The sequence below is a fragment of the Anomalospiza imberbis genome, chromosome 1 (genome assembly GCF_031753505.1).
Source record: "Anomalospiza imberbis isolate Cuckoo-Finch-1a 21T00152 chromosome 1, ASM3175350v1, whole genome shotgun sequence".
In the NCBI taxonomy this organism is placed as follows: domain Eukaryota; kingdom Metazoa; phylum Chordata; class Aves; order Passeriformes; family Viduidae; genus Anomalospiza; species Anomalospiza imberbis.
The window spans coordinates 46389461-46415256 of NC_089681.1; the positions used below are offsets into that span (position 1 = coordinate 46389461).

Below are 25796 nucleotides of genomic sequence, written 5' to 3' on the forward strand. Positions count from 1 at the left end.
TTTGCTGGAATGTGCACAACCATTTCTCTTCTGCATTTCACTTGTACTGTGGTTCCCAAGGAAAAACAAAGTTAAGTGCCAGCTTGCTTTATTAGGAAAGACAGATTGGTTTATTTCGGTCTTTGAAGGAAGCTTTTAGTAAAATGGGCAAAAAGTCAGGAGTAGGTTAAAGCTACTGTGTTCCTCCTCAGAGGAGGAAGAAAAGTTCTAGGCTACACATTATCTCACTGAGCTGGTCCTCTGCAGAACTGAGGCAGTGCAGTGAGCTGTGAGGTGTCTCTGCACACATGGGTCGGTGGTGAGGCTGCACGTTTCTTCCAGTTAGAAGCTTCAGTTGGGCTCAGGACTGCTGATCTGAGGCTGGAGCTATCCTGCTATCCCCCGAATGCCTGTTAATACGTCAAACAGATAAAGCTTTCTCTGTGCACTATATAGCTTTTATACTAGAGTAGTTCGTTTCCAGTTTTCCATGGTCTGGCAAACACAGGAACTTGATGAGCACTGTCTTTAATTCATACAAAAGTTCAGAGCATAAGTAGCATTTTGACCCAGGGTATAAGCTTTCCAGGGCTTTGTTTGTGTCAGATAGTGTGGTGATGGAGTACTGGAGTGGGTTGTAAAATCAAGATTAATTTCATGTTTATGTAAATCAAATTTGTTAGTCTCTTAATTCTGGTAATTTCCTGTGAAACGCTGTAGTTAACAGTGAAAAGAAGTTCCTGCACACTCATTGATCTGATTTTTCTTTTCATTGAAAAACTAATTGCATAGGTGGTTTATCCTTTCTTACGATGATCAAAACAGCTTCAATAGCTGTGATAAAATTGACAATTGTAACATTGAAGCATGGAAGAATAGCCTGAGTAAGAAACGGTGCTGCATTTGCAGGAATAGAAGGAAAATTTGCTTTTCATTGAGATTAGAAAAAAATGAAAGGAAAAAAGCCTCTCCTGCTTATTTAGCAATAAATTCTAGTGTGCTGCAGGCTCATGCCAAATAGTTTTCTTCTCATCATTAGCACAACAACCTATTTGGATTTTTTTTCTTCTTGAATGTTCTCTTCTTACACGCCTGACATCACAGTCTTGATTTTCTTTCAGACCCTAACTGTAAACTAGAAGACAAGACAGAAGATGGAGATGTGCTAGACTGTAAGAAAAGGCCGGATGAAGGGGAGGAGTTAGAAGAAGAAGCTGTGCACAGCTGTGACAGCTGCCTCCAGGTGTTTGAGTCACTGAGCGATATCACAGAACACAAGATTAATCAATGTCAACTGACAGGTAAACAATACTTATCACTTTGTGGCTTCATGCACTGCTCTATTTCTGATTCCCATTCTCTGCTTCTGATACCCCTCCTTTTTCAGATATTTTTTCCTGCACTTGAATGTTTGGTTGAGACTTTTATAAACAGATTTTGGGACAGGATTATACTGCAAATGGAGCATTATAAATTTTCTTAATACCAAAAGATACATGACTGCTGTGTGTGTTTTCTAGATTCATATAGTACAGCTTTCCATGCTTTGCCTCTACATGTATTTTGCTAGGTCACTTGTAAATTCAGAGGGCATTTGTAAGTGGGGCTTAAGTGGCATAATGTCACATAATGAATGAATTTGCACAATGGCCTGTTGCAGATTGAGCTGGATGTTGTGTTACTCTAATCTGTTAAATACAAATGACTGTACAGTAATCAGTAACTGAAAGTTGAGAGGAATTAAGCAAATTGTTAAAGGGGAAAATAAGATCTTGGCTTCAGTGAAGGGGCAGAACTGAGTGCTGATCAGATACTACTGAATTAAGTAGAGCTGTTTGAATGGACCTGTCTAGCACCTAGATTCCACAATGAAATTATTGTAGACAGCCCCCTTACTATGAAAACCATGTGAAGTCAGCTAAATTAAATATAGTAGGTTTTTGATGGTACGCACTGTAGGTCCAAACAGGCTCAGTGTCAAGAGAAAGGCATTTATATTTTTAATTATTGATTTATTTTTAGCCTATACAGTGTAAAAAGTACTTTTTCTGTAGTGGAATTTTGTTAAAAACATTTCTTTATTGTGACTTTGCAAGTAAGAAAGTTCCCTTTCCATTTGGGAATGCTTTTAGAAAGTATCTGTGTGTGCTTATGTTTGGAGAGCTTCCTGAGTTTTGGTTCCAGTAGGTCCATGAGCTAAGCCCTGTCAGAATGAGACATAAAAGTCAGATAGCAGTACCACTCTTGAGGATGAAAAGATGACGAGCAGTAGAGGAATAAGTGGGCAGGAGCAGAAAAAGGTTGAGGAAGTAATGTGGACCTGTCAAATGATTTTAATCCTCACTTCAAATTATAGAAGATGAAAATCTGCTGCAGCAAGAAGTGTTTACTTTTATTAATATATTGCTTTGCCTTTTCTTGCCTGTAAAATGTATTTCTGACTTGAGATACAATCGATTCAATCATTTTCTAATCACTCCTACAAACTTCTAGAATGTGTTTTTCTACAGTGCTCATGATTTCTGGCAGTATGGATATTCTCTCTTGACTTGAAATAACTTAAACATTTTTCTCTCATTTTCTTCTTACTTCTTTCTTTTTCTCTTTCTGTCTTGAAAAATTAGTGGCTTAACTTGTGTCTTCCTTTCCTCTCCCAGAAAGCACTCGCCCTGCCTGAATCCCCTGGCTCTCCCCTTCACTCTCTCAGATACCATTTATTCATCCCTGTGGGTTTTTTACCTTGTTCTGATACAGCCGTCTCTCCTTTCTGGTTAGTTAGCTGCTGCCCCCTGCTACCAAGTGTTTTCTCTGCTTTAAGGCTGCAAGCAGAATGCACTGAACAGTGCTTGCATAGTTGGGTTAAGAAACTGAAGAAAAGCAGGTGAGGGGAACAGTAAATAGGAAGAATCCTGGACCACTGCTCCTGAACACAGCAGTTCTTGCTGAGAGCTGTGTGGCTAAATGAGAGTGAAAATAAAGATGCTGGATTAATCAAGCTGAGGCACATGTGTGAAGGTAGGAATACACATAGGATAGCAGAGGATGGGGAAATGGAAATGAATCTTGAAGGAAATTGTTTAAGTTCCTAAAAATATCTTTGCCTCTCTTTCAAGGAAACTTGTGATAGTGAATGGGTAGAGTCCAGGCTGTTTGAAAGCTAATGAACTGAACAAAAACTGAAACTACACACCCTTCTGGAGCACAAAGTTGACAAAAAGCCAACTGTCCTCTGTTTCTAAATATAAATGACCTAAATACACCCTTAGAGTTGAAAAAGGGGCCTGAATGACGTGGCTGGAGTTGAGGATTTCTTCTTAAGCAAAAAAATACTAAGATTGTTAGTGATGTAGATTCAATGCAGGGTCCTAGGGTGCATGTGTGACCTCACACTAAGGATGCAACATTCAAAACAACCTCATTGGATGAGATTATTTTTAGATAATCTGTGACAAACAGTTGAACAGAAAGAAGCCTTTCTTTTCTGAAACACAGTATATATTTGACAACAATAAGGTTTGCTTTTAGCATTGTAGTCAAGCTCCCTGGACTCATGTCTTTCTCTTCCACAAGCACCTTTGGGTGCCATGCTCAAAGGTTTTTTAAAATAAAGTGTTATCAAGAAGGGCTGGTTGCACCTCCCTTTCTCATCACAGTCCTCTGATGCAACAGGGTCTTATACAGTTGCTCTGGCTGTCTCCTTTTGGAGGAGTCCCACTGAAATTAGGAGACACTCTAAGGTGACTACTAATAAATCTACAAACATGTCTGTCACTAAGTTGTTGATGAAAGGCAAGAGGTTTAAAAAAATTTACTTTTTTCCTACCGTATTCTGCTGTTTGGATCAACTATGTCCTCTCTGGAGGAGGGCAGAGTGCATCATCTGTCTTGATGAGATTTTTCCAGTCTGAGTTTCAGGCAGGGAAGAGTTACCTAAGATGTCCATTATGTAAAAATGCCAGGGCCATCATCCTCTGAACGCCACATTTAAGTTACAAAGCCCTCCAAACCCTTTTCTTCAGATGGCTGAGCCAGCTGCTGCAAGCTTGTCTGGATTTTACTGAGTTTCACTGAGGTGCTCTCTGAGATGCATAGGGAACAACGCTGTGAGAATTTACAAACTGTGCATGTCAATCCAATTGTATGGTCTTTTCCCATTTAGTTATATTGGGTAAAATCAACAATTATGTTGATGGAACAAATAGGATGAAAAAACAATGGCTTAAGGCACATTTACCCTCTAGTAAAACCCTGAATATGAAACACTACATTTGAGTGTCACAGAGTCTTAACTGCCCCTAGTTCTATTAACCTTGTAATATGCTTGAGAATCGGGCCTGCCACTTAAGGTTCTCAAATTGATATTTGAGCTTCTAGTTTTTTGCATTTGAAAATATCAGATGTGTTTCTCTGAAGTTTTGACAGTTCGGTGGAAGGAGTAAAATTGCTTTATTGAATCTTCATTCTGTACTCTCAACCAAGGACTGGAATGAGGAGAAGGGAGCTGGTGCTCCCAATCTCTCAAAGTGTCAGTCACCCCCACCTATTCAGGGGACAGTGGAAGATGAGAGTTACTCACAACTCTGTGAGATTCAGCTCTCAGGATCTTGAATTGCTGTTCTCTTGCAGGTTTTTTCAAAGGAGGAGAAAAAAGTCCTCCCCAACTGGTTCCTTTCTGTAATCTGTTGTTTGAATTGAACTCATGTTCTTTTTTCTGGAGGAGGGCATAGCTGCTCTTTTATCCTAATGTGTGCGCTATTGATCTTTTCAATTTGGGTCTGATCCAGTGTCCATTGAAGTCAGTGAAAAGATTCCCATTGACTTCGGTGGGGGATGGAACAGGCCCTTCATGAGCTATTTAGTAATATTTTTTGCTATCATCTGAAATTCTTGTACTGAAGCTTTCTCTGAAAAGGTGATGATTTATTTATGTTAATTGCTGACAATTCCTGTGATGTTTGTGGAATACAGATAATGGATAAATAGGGGGAAAAGTTTCAAAAAATTCTTTGTGATACTTGTAACTAAGGATAGATAAGATGCTGAGCTATATTCATTTAGTCATTACAAAAGATTGGCAATAAAAATATGGATTTAATAGTGCTTCTCTCTCATGTTAATGCTTTTCACACTGTATTCTTCCTGCAGCATTTAATTTAATAACTCAAGCCACTTGTACATTGTCATCTTCTATGTTGTGTTTATAAGCAAAGGGTCCAATTAGCATGGCTATGAGCCTGATGTCTTTCTAGTATACGTCAGTTTGGATCTCACTGGAGGAATTTGAATGCAGGATCAGATATGTTGCACTACTGAGAAACCCTCAACTGCACCTTCTCTCCTCTTCTGCCACTAGGAAAGGACACTTAACCTTTTGCACTGCTGCCGTATATGCTGTTGGTAGGACACAACGTGTCAGACACGTGTTCTGTTATTGTCTCCAGCTTGATTTAGAATCCCTTTTCCCTGCACAGTGCTTTGTGCTGTTTATTTTCCCTTTCAGTCCTCAGGGATCCTGCTTTATGAAGTCTCCCATGTCTATGTGAGACCTGCCTCTCCACTGGCTGGCTCTGTGTGCAGAGGTATCCAGCTCAAGCTTGGTACCCTTCTAGATCCTGTAGGTCACTTTGGCATCCGAAATCTCAGCCATAACCCGAGTAATACTAGAACAAGGAGCATAAACATGCAGTGAACAATCTAGTTGGCTGAGTGGCTGAATAACTCAGCAGCAGTGGACATGGTGGCACACAATCTGCCATTCTCCATCTGAGCATGAGTAGACACAGTGCATGATACAGGACTTCCATACTAGCTCTGCTGGCCTCACAGGCTATAAAACTTACCTGAAAGCAGGCTACTGAATCATATGCAGTCGTAGCTTCAAGGCTAAGGGTGTCCTGAGGGAAAATACATGAGGTATTTCTCCAGTGGGGAGCTTTATTTTACCTTTAGGTGGTTAGGTAGACTCCATTTTATGCTTTGGGCTCTAGCTTAGTTCTAGAGCTCTGACAGGTTGAGTAAGTATGTCAGGTAGAGCTGATAGCCATTCCTGTTATCACCTAAGCTGTTTCTGATATTGAAAAGGTTACTGTGTGTCCCCTGCCAATGAAGAGATGCAGTCCTGCTCTCTAGCCTTGCTCAGAGTTTCCTCTCTGAAAAGAGTTCCAGAACTGTATTAGGGGCCCATTGTTCCGAGTACTGCTCTCCATCACAAGGAGTATCACAAGGGTGGGAATTCCTAGATAAGTCAGTATTTCTGCTTTTCTAATTATGACCAAAATTAATTTTCATCATCATCCTGAGCAACATTTATTTTCATGTCTACATATGAGAGCTTGTGGTACCTAACAGCTTCACAGACAACATGCACCGTGAGTGATCAGGGACTTAGCAAAGAGGAGGCAATGGAGATTCCACTGGAGATTCCAATTTTCTCTTCTTCCTAGTGTCCAGGAATCTTTCATCTTTCTGAATGAGTTGGTAATACCAAGACCATTTCCTTTACTAGAACACTTGAAAACTTTCCAGGGGATTTTGTCCCAAAGGATGCATGCTGTGCACAGTGAGACCAAAAGACAAATCTTGTGAATATGTGGTGTTACCATGCTTTGATATCCTAGCTAGAACAAAAGAATCCTGCCTGCTAGCAAAAGAATCCTGGCCAAATATATTGCATTTCTTGTCATTATTTTTTCAGTTTCCACTAAATGTGTGGAGAAAAAATACATGGCAATGCTCCTTGGTCATTTCAGCATCACAGAGAAAAATCAGAGCTTGATCAAAGTGTTTCTGAGGACAAGGACCCTAAGAAGTTAAATATATGATGCACCAAAAGCATATTCATCTGCTTCATTGCAGTTGGTGGCACACTGCCAAGCACTGTTTGCCAAGTACAGTTACTTCACTTGAGAGAGTCACTCTGTTTCTCTAGAGAATTCCTGCACCAAGGACTGCATATGGATTTTACATTAAATAGTTATTGAATAAAAGACAAACAGTGTTTGGACTGGGGACTTGAGCTCAGGCCTCTCTTTCCTTAGAGGGCTTCCCAGTTGCTGTATTAGAGAGACATACTTCTACTTTTCCATTGGATTTGAACCACAAACTTCTGACTTATTTTCCACAACATGATATTCTTTTTGACAGATAGTGGAAAGCAGATGCTCACTTCCAGTTTCTTGTCCCAGCCAACACACATTTGCAATTTGTAATTTGTAGCCTCACATCCTTTCATTATTTTTTGGTCCAGGACCTGCATCTGCAACTCCAAATCCTTGATATTTGGGGGAAAAGGGGAATAGGGTGGTAATTACAGCCTCTGCCTCCAAAGATATAAATTTTGAATTCAAAGAGCAATGTAAAACTTCTTACTGGACATGAATGGAAGATTTATTTGTAGTACTGAATGGTCAAGGCTATACAGAGTCTGCCATACAGAAGTTCATATGCAAAACTTCATGCTTCTGTCGAGGATAGATAAAGGTCTTGATAATGGTGTTCCTAGATTTTTGTATCAAAATTCTGTGAAAATTATTCTTAGATATGGAGGGAACTTCTATATGCTGCAGCTGGAAACTGTGAAAGTAGAGAGCACAGCCTTCTGAGTGTTCTTCAAAATCCCTGTGCTTATCTTGAGGATCCATGATGAACAGCCAACATGGGCAAGGAGGCATAAACCTCTTCCCTTTTGCTTGGGAACCATTAATCTCTGCTCTCGAGATTGTTAATCAGTCATGAAACCAGCAGATCTTCATCTCCTGGGTGTTTTAAAAGCAGCCTGTAGCACTTCCTGAGTTGTCTGTCAGTGACCCCCTGTAATAGAAAGCAGCTGATGGTCTGTATCATGGAGCTGTTATTTTTGACTTGGGGGACCCCTGTAGCAAACCTGTTCATGAGTATTAATTGTAAGTGCCAGGACTCTTGTTCTGTTTGGAGGTGGGAGAATAAGCTGGCAGTGTCTTCCAAGACAGTTTGAGTGCTTCCTGTATATATTTCATTGATATTTTTCCTCAATTTTTCTTCCTATTTTCCTCTTATTCTAGCCTGATTTTCTACCACTAAAAAGGCTGATGATTTTCTTAGCACATTCTAGAAAGAGTTGTGGTTGGCTTATCTGCTCTACATGTCCACCAAGGACTTTGCACCATGGGAACCTGAATTCCCAACATGATGTCAAGGTACCAGATCTGATCCCACATCCCTGCACCAGTGAGGGCACCATTGCCTCAGTGAGTACCATGGACAGAGACACTCCGTGGCTGGCCCGGGACTCCTGCTCTGCACCAAAAACTGCTCAACTGGAGACTGTAGTTCTCTCATCGGCAAAGGATTTGGTGTAGGCAGCCTCAGTGCTGGGGCTAGCAGGTCTAGTTCTTGGAAGAACTGTATCTCTGCTGTCTTTCACACTTAAATAATCTGGAATCTTGTATGGGGCTCTCAAGGCTTATCTTGCAGCCATCCATGCCTTACTGGGCAAGTGGAGTAGGCAGCAGAGCTGGTCCAAATTGCTCTTAATACTCAAGGCATACATTCTTGTCTGGAACATGAATCCAGCCATCCTGGGACCTGGCCATCACACACATGAACCAAGCATTTAATGACTTCTGCTCAGAGGTTCCCAATTAAAACTTTCACTGAAGATAGAAGTGAATGTTGAGGACAACAATACACTTGTTTGCAGGCTTAAAGTATGACCATATATCTGTCACCCAGAGTCTGGTTTAGAATCATAGAATCATTAAAGTTGGAAATTACCTCCAAGATCATCAAGTCCAGCCTTTGAGTGAACACCACCCTGTCAACTAAACCATAACACTTGAGTGCCATGTCCAGTTGTTTCTTGAATGCTTCCAGGATGGTGACTCCACCACTTCTATAGGCAGCCCGTTCCAGTGCTTAACCACCCTTTCAGTGAAAAAGTTCTTCCTGTGGTCCAACCAGAACTTCCCCTGGCACAGCTTCAGGCATTTCCTCTGGTCCTATCGCTTGTTGCCTGGGAGAAGAGGCTGACCCCCACCTGGCTACAACCTCCTATCAGGTGGTTATAGAGAGCAGTAAGGTCTCCCTTGAGAAAAACAGCATTTTACATGAACAATATTCCTTGGTTTAGTGTCTTCTTCCCAAGCCGTGCTTAGCAGAATGACTTACAATCATAGTCCCAGGCTATAGTAGAGAACATATCTATGTGGTGCTCTTTTGACATACAACTATGAAAGCATCAACTGGGAGCACCTGACAGTCTGTTGTGGGTGAGTGCAATATCATTAGGTTTGGGGAGGACCCATGATAATGTCATAAATTCTCTTTTTATGACAAACCAAAACTCTTCTAGCTTTGATGTTTTGTGGTTTCCAAGCTAGCCCTACGTCACTGCCCCTGTTTTAAAGCACTGACTTGGCCAGCTCCCTGGCTTTTTCAGAGTTAGTTCAAATGCCTCCCTGGCACTGTGTTGAAAATCAGCCCTGGCTAGATCCAGAACTTTGCTTTATTACAGTGACAGTCTGTTGTTCCATTTATTTATAGCCACTGCTGGGTGTTCTAAAGGTCAAGCCGCTTCCTCACAGCATTTCCAAATGGGCAGTACAGGGTATCTCTCTGCATTACTGTTTGGCTACTGTGACTTTCCTATTGAAAAGTAACCTTGCTCTCTGAGTGTTCAAGTGACATCTCCTGCCTGCTTGAGAAGAGGGTCCAATTTCTGAGATCTGCCAGGTGATGACATGAGGTAATCCACTGACCTTTATCAGGCATTCTGTGCAGGACGCAACCATCCATACTCATTCCAGTTTTTGGAAAGCAGTACTATAATCACTATTTGATCTATGCAGCTGAAATTCCTAATTCTCGTTGTCCTAGGAAGATGGTTGCCTGCAGGGAAAGGACCAGAGGGGGCAGGGGAATCATCAACACTGGCACATATGTGAAGAAGAAAAAATAGTCTTTACTTACCCTATGATAACTATGTTCCTTCCAATTACTGTTGTAATCAATATGGATCCTGTGGCCAAGCTTGTCTTATTTTTCACAGTCCTCAGCAATACAGACTTTGAATTGTAAAGCTGCTGCTGATACAGGGTCATAGCTACCCTGACCTTTACCCAGTACAATGGGAATTCATGTGTATGATTCTAATAGACACACTATTAAAAATGAAATAATGATTGTCTTGCCTCTATGTATGCATATACACCTACAGTCCATACTGACTACAGTGTTTCAGAGAATCAACTACCTTGGAGTAAATACCTGTTGTTTATTTTATGCTTCTATTTTACTGGAATATTTATAATATATTGTCACTGTATTACAAAATGGGTCTTGTTGCCATGACAAATTAGCCTTTTTAAGTGGTGAGTTTTCTGCACCTTCTAAAATAATTTTTTGCAATACTTGCTGTTTTTATTATTGTCGCTCACTTTAATTACCATTTTGAAATGAACAGAATGGGAGGTACAACAGATTATCATTACTTATATGTTCAGTAGTTAAATTCATAGCTTGAAAACCAAATGTAACAAAATGCCCCACAGCTCTTTAACACTTCGCTTAATACAGTTGCAGAAAAACCTTAATTCATGTTTATACAATCAGCTGTAGAGTGTTGAGGCTTCCAGGCAATGTGGTAGTTCACTAACACACCACCCATATGGGATTTGTTTATCCTTTTAAGCATCATCTGGAGGGTCTGAAACCCCACTTTTCAGGGAAAAAAAAGAGAGTTGTTGGAGCAGAAAGGTCCTTAAAAACATTTCTGTCCCTGCCTGGTCTTGGCATAATATTCTGTTTGACATGGTTGCAAAGTCACTTCTGCTCCTATACTGTGACTCTGTTAGTTAGTAAGTGACTAGTTTAAGACAAAGGGAAAGCACCTTTTAATTTACCCAGGGTGTTCTGAGCAATATATTGTGCCTTTTGAGAAAGACACCTTTTCTGTTGTGGAAACCCATTGTAATGATCAGATAGAAACCAGGGTGCCGCATCTATGGAAAATGCTGGAACCTGAAGTCCCTTTTACTAAAGCTCCTCTGTTTTTTACAAGACCCCAGCTATGCCATTTATTCTGACTGCTTTCCCAAAATTATTGATAGTTGAGTTAAATTCTTTCTTAGTGTGGACCCTTAATATTCCTAATTTTATATGCCTGTATTTGTGCTAAGAGGTCATAGTCCTTAGCTGTGGTTATAATTTCGGAATGCTGTAGTGTAACTGATATCTATGACCTCTTAATAAGCATCAGGAGCAAGAGATCGGGATCATTCTACAACATGCCCTGGGGGTACTTTCCCTTCAAGAAGGCAAGCTGGAACTGTTCAACTTTTTTCTTTCTTTCAGTTTTTTACCTTCAGGGGAAATTGATCGATTTGGAGATGATTATTCCATAATCTCCGAATTTTTCTTTTCTACACTGCAATGGGAACTCCTTGAAGTTTAAAGGGAAGAGTCTCTTGTGTACACTGTGGAATGAACCCAAGGAGTTTATGGGGACAGGGTCCTTTTAGCACAGTTAGTGTAATTTTAGGCAAGTTTGAAACTAAAATACCAGGAAGATCTGTGGACAGAAAAGGGTAAATTTGTTATTAATTTTGTCTGATTAGGTGTGATTGCTTCTCTCAATGGATGCTTCATTTGGGATTTACTTCCAGGGGGAAGAAACTGGGGTTTCCCAAAAATGCAGACATATGAAAGACATGGTAGAACTGAAGGTTATCACTGAAACTAAGTATAAAAGATGAACTGGCAATCAACTTCTGAAATATTCAAACTTCTCAAGGAGTATTTGTCATGGATTTAATAATGACATGAAAGGCTGGAACTTCATGTGTGAAATTTTGGTTCAAATTTACTCTTGACAGTGTTATCAAAATCATGTCGTTATACATATATAAGTAAAGCAATTTAATATTTTTGTCTGTAATATTGCTGAAGCATATAAAATGCAGGAAATTATTTTTCCTTTATGTAAAAACAAGGAAAGTATTCTTTCAGGATAGGGAATGGGCTGGAGCATGTCAAGATGTCTTTTGAAATAGAGCTCTGCAGAAGATAGTGCCATGGATTGGCACTTAGTCGATATGTATAATATATGGGAATTAGTTTTAAATTTCATAAAAAATACCTGTCACTGGATTATTACCTCCCTCACTGTGACCAGAACTAGTGTCTCTCATTTGTTTTACTGCTGGATCCCAGCAGGAAGTGCAGTCTAATGACTGAAGGAAGGTTGAGTGACTCATGCGGGGGAGGCTGGAGAAGGGTCAAGTTTTTCAAGTACTTTGCAAGGCTTCTACCAGCTGTAAAAGCAAAGCACAGAGAAATGAAACTGGCAGTTGGTAATTCACCTTTCTCTGACAAATGCAGGCTTCAGCATGAGTGCATAACACATCAGTTTTACCATTAACACATTAATTAATGTTACTAATTTTTCACATTTGTTTCTTGTTGTTGTTACCTGACTTCAGTATGACCAGGAATGATACTTGGATTTTTGCAAAACACTGAGCATGTTCAATTTTTCCTGTAAATTCAGTTTCTAAGCAACACATCTTTGTCCTGAACTATTTTAGTGTGTCAATAACGACACGTTTCTGTATGATTCTAATTATTCTTCTAAACTGCCTTTGAAATACTTAAAACTGGTTTAATATTTGCTTCTTCTGTTATGTTATGGTTAGAATATTGTGTATTACGGGATAATCGTTTCTGCACAGGCATCTGTCAAGCCTGACTGGAGAATGTTTTTCAATTTTTGTCCATAGGTTGTTGTCTGTAATCTTTACTTCACTGAAATTAGTGGAAAAGTCATTATTATGTTCACAGAGGGCAGGATTTCTATTAGGGAGTTCAAATTCTCATTCTGTTTCTCTCAGGATTCTTCTTCCGCCCCCTTGATCTCTGCCTTTCTATTGCTCTGTCATTTTAAAATAGTCAGTGATTAACTAACTTATTTTCAAATAGCACTTCCCAAACAAGTGACAGGCTGTGGTATTAACCAGTTATTTGCAAACAGCTTCCCATGGCAGGTAAGTTTTAAAGTGGAAAAGCTTCCCCTGTCTGCCATAATACCAGGTGCTCCCTGGTAAAGAAAAGGCTGAAGAAATGGAAGAATGCAGTTTATCTTATTAAAATTAGATTTTGACTCTTTTGTGACTCTCTCTGACTGCCACTGTCATTTATTTGTATCTTCTTATTTAGTGAACTTGCTACTGGGACTACTTTTCTGTCCTTGTTGTCTCAATACTTTAGATTCTTTTACTGAGGGTTTCTGGAGTTGTGCTTTTATTTCTATTGCCTTTTTCTCTATCAGCAGGTCAGGTATCCCTGCAGTTCTCCCTTTGGCTGAGAAGGCTAGGAATGATTTTCTGTGGTGCTGGAAGCTCCCACTGCTTCTCCTTCTTGTCTGTTCTCCCTCCTTTTGCACTCCACTCTTCTACAGTTTGTTCCCTTTTTCCTCTACTCCAGTATCTATAGTAGTGCTACTATTCCTATTGAGTACTTCATTATTTCAGCAAGAATAGCAGAGTGAAATTTACTCAAAATACTTGGTTTTGTTCTACAGCCTCTGCTGGACTTGATGATGCTTTTTATAGGAACTAAGAATATAGCTGCAATCTCAGGTCTACAGCCTGTGTTGTTTTTTGCACAGTCATCCATTGCAACAGGTTCATTCTTGATTTGATCTCTTTTAGAGCATTTTTTGTAAATACTCCAGCTTTTGTATAATGTTTTTTTAGGAATACACAATTGTGGATACCACTGAATGTATGAAAAGTTCCTAAGTGGTAGGAACAATTGCCCCTCATAGCATGGGACAAAAGAGGGTTTGAAATTCCACAGAGCATATGTTTTTTTGTCAGTGCAGGCACAGCTGGCCCTGACATACTGTTGAGGGTGAGTTTGTGGATACAGACTTGGCTTCATGAGAGGAATGAAGCCTTTTCCATTGCATTTCAGTTATTGGACCATGCCTGGACTGCCTAAAAATTACTTATGCAGCTCTCTATGGGCATGGAAAGAGGCCCAGTACAAATTAAAGGCTGAATTCTAGCTCTTACAAAATTCATCGTCTTGGATAGGAAATCAAATAACATCTCTGTATGCTGACTCCCACAGATTTTTTTTCATACAGTGGTTTTGAAACTGCACCTCAGTCAGTAGATCCATGAGGGTGGTGAACAGGGCTATGATGAATAAATACATGTTCACTGTATCAGAATTGTTCTTTGCATGGGGGAAGCCATGCAAAGGTTTTATATACCTGTAAGAATTGCACAAGGCCTTTCATTCTCTAAGTTCCAAAATTTTTTTGCAACTATTTACCTACAATAGCATGAAATGTAGCCAGCTTTGCAGAAGACAGCAGCTAAGACCCATGAGACGTAGCAGGGGGAGATAGGAAACTTTCCAAGAATAATGTAGCAAGCCTCCTGTCCTTGTGAAAAAAATGCCACAGGATCTCAGTGTCCACAAAAAGCGCCACAAGTTCTGAGATGTGAGTGGGTGGATTATTCCACATGCACATTGTCAAAACTTGGCTGATGCTTTGCTTTCCAGGTGAGTAGTACACATGGAAGTCCTTTGTTTCAGAATGGTTTGGCTCTTCTTTGTCACCCCTTTGTTTCAGAGGTAACTGGCAGCACAAGCTCTTTTACCATGCACAGGGAGAGGCTGGCCCTGCTAACCCAGCCATAGCTGGGGAAACCATTCTGCTTCCAAGGGCTTTTGGTCCCAGACATTTTGAGTCAAGGGGGAAGTGGCTAAGAGTAGTGTTCAACCCTAAAGTCGTATTCTGGCCCTCCCTTGTCTCCTTACATCTGCTCTTGGGGAGCTCTAGCACAATATTTTGACTTGTGAGCCCAGAGGGTTGACTGTGTGGCAGACGCTTAAGGTAATTATGGGCTTACTTATACATTTTGCTGTCAAATTATGTAATTTTTGATAGAGGGCATAATGTATGCTTTCGAATACACACTTATGGAAGCTTGGGGTTCTGCCTCTTATTACATAGCTTAAAAATCAAACCACACGTTTTAACAGACCCCAGTACAATCGCCATAAGATGCATGTAGCATTCCACTCTTTCCTGCCATAACATTCTTGGGTGTATAAATACAGGATACTCTGTGGAAGAAAAGTCTGGATTTGAAGACTTTAATTGTGATATGTGGAATGTGTTTACCAAACTGTGGAAACTATTAGGTGTACAGGAAGTGTTGTGTATGTAAGTAGTCAATATGCTCTTAGTGAATTGAGACATGGAATAATCATTCTTCCATCAGCCAAGTGCAGTAAATGTGGTTGGCAATCCAAATGTTATTTGCATAGTTTATAGGCTTGATAGCTGTTTTCTTAATGAAGTATATAGTTTTATCAGAACTCTATGCCTACTTCTGAGGAAGGGGAAGGGGAAAAGCAGTGAACAACATCTTTTAAAAACAAATGAAAAAGAAAATTTAATTATTTTGTTATTGACTTAAGTTTTCATTATCGTTGCATTTGGTGATACTGGAACTGAAGAAATTTTACTTTGAATGTAAAAATGGTTGTTAACATTTCCTCTGTTCCCATGGAAGTGTCCTTTCTTTGGATGGAAGAGAATTTTTCAGCAAGCATCTTTTTCTTAAGAAGATATTGCAACTTCTGTCTGGCTCTAAGTTGTTCATTGTAGTGTCCTCTTTCTTCTTCATTCTTATACATTGCTTAAAATGCTAGATAAGAGACTCTTCTTTCTTACTGTTTCTCAATGAGCAGTTAAATCACATTGAAAGAAGAGTAATTGCGTGTTAATTAGATTGCATATTAGCTTTAGGGACATGGCTCCAGTACAGAACTCTGTAGTTGTTTTTTGTATTACAGGTTTTGCCGGTAAAGGTGTTTTATGTTAAAATTCCAGCATAATTAAATTCTGTGTTTCAACTGAAAATATCTTTTACAATTAGCATTTTTGGTAGCATTTAATCTATATGAAACATGGACAGTCTTTTTTTTTTCTCCCCTCAAGAAACTGTCCATCTCCAAAAAGTATCTGTATTTGTACATGGATATTTAGCCTACACTGATGAAATGCTTCAAAAACAGCATGTATAATCTTATATTATTGTGTTAGTAAAGACTGCAGCACTCCAATTTTTCAGACCTCATGGACCACAATCAGGTGCACCATATTTTAAGAAACACTAAGCCTGTCTGAGCAAAATGCCTGCAGGATCTTATACTTCTCCCTCTATTTCTGTTTCTTTGCCTTTTTTATTTTATTTTATTTTATTTTTTTTAACAAAACTGGCTCAGATTTATGTAGTTCATTTGAAGTTCATGTAGTGCGTGTATTAATCATTCTAAGACCAACAGCTAAAGAAAGTTATTTTGCCTTAAAATTTGCAACTCCAAAACTCATGAGTCGTCTTCTGTTCTTTGGCATGATCCTTCTGTATCCAGTCTGCCCTGTTTTCTATGAGCTGGAGCAGAAGGGAGGAAAGAACAAAATTCCTATTCCTAATCTAAGGCTTACTTGGTGAATTGTTTCCTCTCTGATATTTGAAATTAGACCCATTCACTAAGCTTACTTTCACAACATTACCATAAGTACCACTGTTTTCTCTAAGCTGAGGAAGCATAAAGTAATTATTCTCAGACTGAAATCTAGTAAACTCCAGACTAGAATTTACCTTTACAGTTAAAGTTAAATAATTTCGCAGAATATTAACCTTCTTCACATTGCCTCATTATTTAAGGCTGGGTCTTTCTAACTTCTTGTCTTCACCCCCAAGTTCTCATTAATTTTTAAAATTTCTTACCTTTCTTCCACTCTGTATTATATTTGCTTAGAATACAGAAGATACATGTGCTGGTAGAAAGGGAATGATGTGTGTATGCCATGCCAAGTTTTTTAAAAAATATTTATGAGTAGTAGAAATCCATTAATCAAAAACTATTGTTTCTCATTTTAAGGATTTTTCTGTTATGATTATTTGTCTGTCCTCTCAGTAGATTCATAAATGAAAGAACCAACATGGTTATTCAATATAGATTTGAGGAAGAAAGTGAGGAAATGTTTCTATTTAATTGTTGACAAGAAAATTAATGAAAGCCATTGCTCCCTCATGAAGAAAATTGGTTTAAAGTCCACTCATTTCTTCCACTGTTAACCTGTGAGTAAATTTCAAGCTATATAAAATTGCTAATCCTGAAAACCGAACCTTCATGAAAGAGGCTTAGAGAATGCATAGTGGAATTTGGAGGGGACTAGGTGAGGATAGATGAGTTAGACAAATTCCTGTTATTTTTCATAAGTAATTACATACTTGTTCTTACTTATGCCAGAATCCTCTGATTTGTGTAGATAACTAGTAACTTAATGTTTTCATCCAAAGAAAGGCATACAACTATACAGGTATATATTTTTAAAAATAATTTTGATCTTCCATTTTGCAGTGATTGGTGAAGAAATACTGAGTCTGTCTCTCTTAAATGCTGCCTATTTGGGATTTAGCTTCTGATGTGACAGTACTTCTTTGCCTTAAGCCTTTGGTGTATTTATCCTCGCAGTGTCCCAGAAAGGTTATGAGGATGCTTAAAAATTAATTAAAAAATGAACTTAATTACTTAAGGTGAGATACACATGAGGTTGTGATCCTGAAACACTCTGTTTCCCTAAAAGACACCTTTCTTGCACACTTAATGGTCTCTTCCCTTGTCTGGGGCCCAAAGCTACCAGTTTTCTCAAAGCTGAGTAGAAGAAATATATTATATATATATATATATATATATATATATATATATGTGTGTGTGTGTGTGTGTGTGTGTATCTATATGTGTATATATATATGTATAAAGAAATTATTTGTAGGCTGAAAAGCAGTTCAGACAAGAATTAAACTTTATAGGCACAGGTAAGTAATTTCACTGACTAATAACATTCTCCACATTGCTTTGTTCTTTTGATCATCCCACAATCTAATGCTTTTCACCACTTCCTTAAGGCTGTCAGTGAAGGAAACTTTTGCATATGAAGTGAAATGGTATACCGGGAAGTTTTTATTCAGGAATGCTCCATTCCAAATTTAGGGCATTAAGATGCACAGATTATTTTAAAAGAAAAAGTAACACACAAGAAAGACATAGCGATAAGTCTGCCTTGCCTGTTCAGTTCGTTTCTAAATAGCATCATGCAGTTGAAGTGCAGGAAAGTGCTGCTGGAGATCCTCTGTTAGAGCTGTGAGGAATGGAGGACATGAAGGAGAGGTTCTTTATTCAGTGGTATTGCATTTCTCACTGTTGCTTGCCCTTTTCCCCCTTGGCTTTAGGGGAAAAGCAGAAATATATGGCACTCCAGGATGAAATTACTGGTACAATGCAGACCATATTTAATTAGAATTGTAAGTTAGGCTCTCCCTTATATGAGTTATGCCAATTAATGCTGTCACAGAGAAGCAAGTCATGGTGCATGCATATACAACCAATCATTCCCACAAGATATTTCCATATAGCTATAAAACTGAAACTGTAAAACATGGTCTCCCACATTGTCCTTTTCCCATAACAGTTTACAGCATTGTATTTGGGATAAAAATTGAATTCTTGTGACTCTGAATTTAAATTTTGTTGAACTTGACTGAGAAGATCTGGAGGTATAAAATTTGAACCAAAATTACTTTGCAACATGCTTACATGTTGATTTAAACTACTGGGTCCTATCCATCAAAACTTGTATTTTAGAAAATATTTTCTGTGAATCTTCATGAAAAGTATAGCAAGCTCTTATACAAATGCCTATTGTTCATAGAAATGTATTCAGAAGTGTGTGTCTTACCTGAGTTCTCTAATACCTATCTCTGCAACTCCAAAGTAAAGAATGAGGCATTAAAAATTTGAGGGCAACATCTGTTAAGTCTGGCTGTTTTGCATCTCTATATACAATATAAATGTGTTCAAATGATTTGAAAATAGGTATGCATAAAAATATAACCAACATTTAGTTTACTGACCATAATGAGACCAGATTATGACTTGGAAATGGATCTCTAGTCTTAAGTAATTTTACAGATTTGTAAAAAGTCTTCTCTGAAAGGATGGCAAATCGTGTTAAGTAAGGTGAAGTGGATAACATGATTGCTAAAATCTTTAATATCTTTAATTGCTGAATAAGTATCTTAATAGCTGAAAGGATGCAGAGGTGCCTGAGATCCATGTCTCTTTGCACTGACAGCTAACAAGACAGTCCTCTGCTCTTTCACCCTCATTACCACTCCAGTTTAATTTATGAAACTTTCAAGATTTGAGTATTGGCATGAATAAATGTGACCAGACAAAACAGTAAACAGGATCGTGTCTCTGTGTTTTTCAGTAAGTGACGCTAAAAGCAGAACTAGCATCCAAAATGAGAGAACAAAACTTTGGATTTCAATGTAGTCACTTCAACATATACGAAGATTAACCTTTTCTCTAGAAGTTGCAGTTAGGTATTACTGTGGCATCTCTCTTCAGCTTTTTATTTGCTGTTACTTATTGCTGCTTGCTAGAGAAAGTGAAGAAGAAAATACCTGAGGAAAGGGCGCTCTGCCTACTGCAATAATGAGATTGATTTGGGAACCAAAGCTTTTCTGTTCAGAAATTTAGTTCATAGTATAGTGAAGTATAAGAAAGCTGAGCACAATCAAATAATGGATGTTCAGGCCCCTGTAGTGCTGAGGTTACCCAGAATTTTGCATTGTGGTCTGGGTATCAAAAGGGAAGAGGGTGATTAAGCAGAAAAGCTTATTGCTTAGACTGGAGTAACTGGACTACTGTGCAAAGACTCTTGCAGCAGTGAGCAGTAACTGTGTTGCATCTCTATTGGATGGTGTAATGCCACACACACAGTTTAGCTCTCTAAGAAAGAGAGTTGTATTCCCTTTCAGGTAAACAACAACTCTTTCTCAGGATGCTGCTTCAATTCCGGGGCTGGCAGGATCCCCAGTAGCTTGGGTATTTCATGTTTGCTTTAATGCACAGTGTGCAAGTGCCAAGTCTCTATTTGATTTGTGAAGGACAGAAATGTACTGGTTTCTGCTTAATTTCCTTGTTGATGTTTTATGTTGTCTCCATGGTGTGACAATCCTTTCCTAGAGTCAATTCTTCGAAATACAAATTTTTGTAGAAAATAGTAGTTCCACACCTGTGTCCTCTGAATCCAAGTGACAGAGACTTTATCATGGAAGGCAGAGGTGCAGTTTATTTCCAATTCATTGCTCATCTGTAGAACTTGTCTGTTCACCACTGGGCTGCTGCAAGTTACAGGAGTGTACAGGCACCTTTCTGTACATGGGAACAGGTTTCTGTCTGTTAGCAGTACCTCTGTGTGTCACACCCTCATTACAATGTGTTTCATTTTATATTCCATTTTCCTTGTTAATTTGATCCTGTCAGTAGTTAAAACCAGGTAATTTGATCCAGAAATGATGTGAATCATCTATGGAGAATTGAAGCGTACAGAAATTTAACATGAGAGAGAGACCTGTCTTGCACCTGTTTTTTTGCACTAGTATACAGTGACCCTAGAGAAGTTAAACAAGGATTTTTCTTCTGAAAGCGAAGGCAGAAATTCTGCATGATATTAAGGAGAAAAGAGCCTCAGGGAGGATCTTTCAATCACTGTGAGCTGACAAAAGGCTCCAGAGCCGCACAGTCCACTTTTAGTGTCATGTTGAAGAATGGAGACACAGTTCAAGGGTGTGCTATTAGTATCACCAACCCAAACTTCAAGTGTTCATGTGATGGAAAGGACCTGCTGTAGACAGCTAGTTCATCTGCTGGGTGGTAGTAACATGAGAATACTACCAGGTCATTTCTTGAGCTCTTGTTAAAGTTACAGTTCAAAAAATTCCTCAAGAAATTCGAGTAATTGGTTTATCATTTTTTTAAGATGAAGCATGATGTTTTTAAAATATAGAAAATGAAAACAAAAGAGAACAGCCAAGAGAAGCACAGGCACTGCTGTCATCTTTATTATTACCCTGTGCCTCACTCAGGTCGTGCTCACAGTTACCTGGACTACTATCAGACTCATGCCTCGAGGACATCTACAGTGCTCATGAGACAGGGCTTTATAGAGCAGACTCACACAGCACTCTGCTTCAGAAATGAAGTGATTGCTGGCCAGGAGAAATGAAAAGGGAGCATTACATTAATTCCCACTGTAAATGTGATCTGGACCAACAAGCTGTAACCTGCACTGACAAGAAAATTATCCTTGCAACTGTATTTTAAGGGGGAAAAGCATTTTTGGATAAGATATAAGGCAGTTTCCCTTTGGAGGTGTGAGGGACAGCCATATTACAATGGACAGGGTGAAGCTCTGGAGTGGGAAATCATAGAATGGTTCTAGTTAACAACTTTTTGAGGCATCCATGTGTCATTCATCAAACTTGCCTTTTGTCTGTCTGAAAGCAGAACAAACAAAGGAGATGGGCTTCTACATCGTTCTTCTCAGTGAAGTAGATAATATTGGTTCAATGAGCAGAATATAAAAACAAGTCATCCTCGATGGCATATGCTATAATGAATGCTTGATTTTGAATGTCTGAGGAGAGCACGCCCTCCCCTCAAAGTCGCAATCTGAGTATGACACCAGCAGCTTCCATGATCAAAGAGGCTGAGAAAAATGTTTTAAGGGAGGAGGCCCTGATGGCACATCAAGGTAGGCATTTATAAACTGTCATGACAAAAAGCCCTGCATGAGAACAAATAAACACATGAGCTTGCTTTTTTTTTTTTTTCAATTTTTAAAACTCTGTTTACCACAGTTCATACAAAATGGGAGCAGTAATTAGGATCAGTATGCAAATGCTATTTAAACTCTCTGCAATTATTCCCTACCTCAACTATAGCTTTCTTCTCCATTTTCTTTTCTCCTCCAGCACACAGCAGCCAAAACACAACCCACACCAAATTGGCCCTGCAGCATCAAATCTGGCAGATCTAAACTGTACTAAAATAAAGCCAACTGAATTCATGAAGTTGGAGATTTTATACAGGGTACCTGCCACCTTTTTAGGAGATAACCAGAGGAGTATTCTCTGAGTAAACCACCTCAGGAGACCTGTCCTCTGTCATCTATAGGTTCCACATTAAGTAAAATTAGTGGATGAGAACAGTATTGTAAAGGATGACTGAAAGGAGTCTGAGGGTCAAAGTGGATGACAAAACACAGCAATAATATTCTTATATAAAACCATATGCAATAATGGCATTTCTGCATCTTTCATCAGCCAAAGTTTTAAAGTGCTCTAAAGATGAAATTCACTAGGAGAATATAATGTTAATCTATACTTCACTCCATAAATCCAACCATGAGAGCCTTTGTCATCATACAAAAAGGTTGTTTGGCCATTGGTTTTATGTGGATGGCCCAAAACATAGAAACTCAAGAGGACCACAGCACACCACCATAGAATTCAGGCATGTTTGCCCCTCTTGAAAGTGTCTGTGTCTGTTTTTTCTGTGCCTCTGGTAATTAACCATGATTCACTGCCAGTACACTGGTCTGAGTGTTGGATGGTTCATCTAAGTCTTGGTTCTGGCAAAACACACATAAATCATTCAGTGCCATCAACAGAAAACAGAAGAATGTAGTCTGCTAGCCATTTCTTCATCCACACAGTCACCAGGAAGGGTAATGTCAGGAAACTGTGTTGCACCCCACAAGAAAGTGTTCTTGGGTGTACAAGCAGTAGTCATCTTGGGGGGAAAAACAATACATAGAGTCACTGCATGACTCCATACATTATTTCCTCTGTGCCCATGGGACCAGAGATGAGTCAGCAACAGTTCATGCTTTGTAGTAACAAAAGTAGCTGACAATTGTAACAAAATCAGTATGGATGCTTGGTTCTCATCCAGGGCCAGCGGGAGGTTCTCAACCAACAAAGCCAATGCAGTCTAGTCTATCAGGACATCTGTTGCTTATGAGGGGAGTATTGTAAACAAAGAACAGCCCTTTCTTCTTGTTTTATCTGCTCATTAACAATGTGATGCCTTGTGAACCATAAACATACAGCTTGTGTTAGTTACTGACTTTGGTGCTGATTACAGTGCTGTCAGATAGGAAGTCGCCTCTTTTCAAATATTTGCTGTGTTGTTGCAGGTCTAGAGTGGAGCTGCATCAACCTGCTATCAGTGAAGTGACCAACTATCTTAGGGTGTGATACCACTGGTGGTTGGTTTTCAAACTCCATAGAACATTCTCTCTGAGAGCTGTAAAGCCTACACTGAAAGACAAAAAGCTACAGCTGTGCTCTGCCAGAGGGAGAACACATTGAGGCTGTCACCAAAATGTCCTTGCAGGAGCAGGGTATTTTTTGAAATGAAAATTGCCGAGACATCATGGGAAGCAGATGATGCCATAATGCAGAGAAAAGGTCCCTCCCACCTAGTGAAAAAAACTTGTTCCCGAGCTCCTTACTATGTGATTGATTTAACCCTCAGGGTGTGAGGGAACACTACCACCAGACATCCAGGGTGAGAAGAGAGCTTCTCTCCCACAGTTACGCAAATAGTGGCCAATCTTTGCAAGAAGATGACATAAAAACCTCTTAAGTTGTGATCAAAGAGAAAGATTAAATCATGTGTGGTTCTGCCAGGTGTCCAGTTAAGTCCCTGAATCATGGAAAAGAATTGTGCAAAAGAATCATGGAAAGCTGAGATGTTTTTTAAGTGTTATTGTATTCACGAAAAAGAAAAAGTCACTTCTCAAGCACTATCTCAACTCTTGTGCCCAGGCAGGAGAGATCATACATTTTTCACAGTCCTTTTTCTCCTCCAGATGGATTTGACTAGAGGAGCAAAATAAGCGTAGTCTTAGAGGGGGATTTTATTGTTGGGCATTGGTAGGAGATAGGACCAAATCTCCTCAGGGTTTCATTGTGATGACCTACCCTCTTCACCAAATTCCTTTGAAAAATCCTATTTCTGTTGCATTGTTCCTCTTTACTTGGCACTTGATTTCTGGCTTTGGCTGTGATTTATGTAGTAACTTGAAAGCAAACTACATCACAATCTTTAGAGGGTTAAATATTCAGTGTTGGTGTATGAGTCCCTTTGACCCCAGTAAGACTTCTGCTCATGCAAGAGTAGGGAGTAAATCCTTGTCTCTGGCAGCCCTCAGGCAGTAGTTAGGATTTGTTCTAATTAATGGAGTCTCTAGTAGGAATTATTCTCCATTTCCCAAATACGTAACCAATGAGTTCTTCTGTTAGTTCGTTGTTCTGCTTTAATAGGGCTTTCAAACATTTCCTCTAGGCTTTCAGAGAAGTTGTTTCAAGTGCATTATTCAGTATTTTAGGCTGTGGTCATCTCTGCATTCTTTCTAATCAAAGTACCTCTTTGGTTATTGTGTATATCCATAAACTACAGACAGCATGCAGTACATAGATTTGGCTGCTTTTCCATAGACCCTCTGAAAATTGTAAGCAAAATTGCTTTTCATTTTGTCTGACAGCCAGTTTTAATTTTATTCATTATTTTATCAGATTGTATAACATTTCTGTTGTCTGCATCTGTCTTCTGACAGTTTTCTTCTCTTTTCCTTTTTCCCCCATTATGTTTATGCTGAAAATATGAAAACAACAATAAAGAAGAGACCAATAATAGCTTCTTGCAGTAAAAAGGGCTTATTAAAAGGATATTTTCTGCCTGGGTGAAAAAATTCCTTGAAAATATCATAAATACTTTATAACACACAGAGCTACACTTTTATTGTCTTCAGAACTTGATGGTCTAGATAAGCCATTAAAAAAAAAACCCAAACAAAAATGTCACATTAAAAAAAAATAATTAGGTGAATTTTCTTCACAGTCCAATTAGGCAGATTCTAGATGAAATATCTTTTATAAAATAATTAAGTAACCATACAATGGATGAAAGCTTTTTAAATCAGTCTGATGACAAAGCAGATATACTTTCATTTTGTAGAAAAATTGTTAATACTGTAACATCCAATGAGCTTGGTTTTATTACATGTTTACAAGGCTCTTCATTGTGGTCTCAGCAATATGAAGAGCTCTGCAAATATGCAATAAAAACTGAGCAGATTTGATGTTAGCACTATTCATTGGTGTCCCTCATAGCAGGGAACTTCTATTTAAATAACCACTCCAGGTTCTTGGTGTGATCCCCAGCCTTGGATTCTAATCATAAGGAGCAGAAGGAGGATGTTTCTACTGAAGATTTTAGAGCATGTTTTGTTTTCTTTTCTATAAGTACATAAAGTCTTTTATTTAAGATATCCAAGATTTGCTGGTAAGGATGATTCATAACTGAAGTCCAGTTTTCCTCTGGGATAAGGCACCAGTGTTTGTTTTTTGTTTTTCTAGCATAGCAACTGAATTTCATCATTCATTTTGTCATTTAGCAATAGAAGACAACTTCACCAAAGAAGCTTACAGTACAAGTAAAATTGGAAGTAAATGGAAGCCATATGTTACTATATTTTTCAAGGTTAAGAAAAAGCTATAGTTTGTGCTACATGGTTTTAACTGAGAGAGAAGTATACTCTGTTATCAATAGCCTTGAGTTTTTAAGGTTTTTTTTTTTAATTTGTATTTATTTTGTTAATGATAGTTTGAAGAATGCATTATGCTCAAAGTGTTCAGAGCAAGGTTGCTGCCTGGCAGTAATCCATTTCTTAACTTATGTACAACTGTGGAGTTATTAATGCTAGTCAGGTTATGTGCAAGGATTCAGGAAAATTCTTTATTCCTCATTGACTCCTGACAGTTATTGTACCTAGGAACTGGGTAACGTGTTCTGAAGTGAGCAATTATGGAAATGTTTACTTCACTGGCTGCATG

The 25796-nt window shown here is 38.8% G+C and overlaps 1 protein-coding gene across 12 annotated transcripts in view; it reads left to right on the forward strand.

Annotated features, from left to right (window-relative positions):
* ZNF521 (zinc finger protein 521) overlaps positions 1 to 25796 on the forward strand; it is a 229847-nt gene that overhangs the window by 23226 nt on the left and 180825 nt on the right. For all 12 annotated transcript variants that reach the window (XR_010999165.1, XM_068190406.1, XM_068190412.1 and 9 more), the window contains one exon: positions 1101 to 1280. Coding sequence is in view for 9 of the 12 variants with exons in the window: in XM_068190412.1 (XP_068046513.1) it covers positions 1101 to 1280 (180 nt within the window). In the remaining 3 variants the exon portion in view is untranslated. The remainder of the gene's footprint in view (positions 1 to 1100; positions 1281 to 25796) is intronic.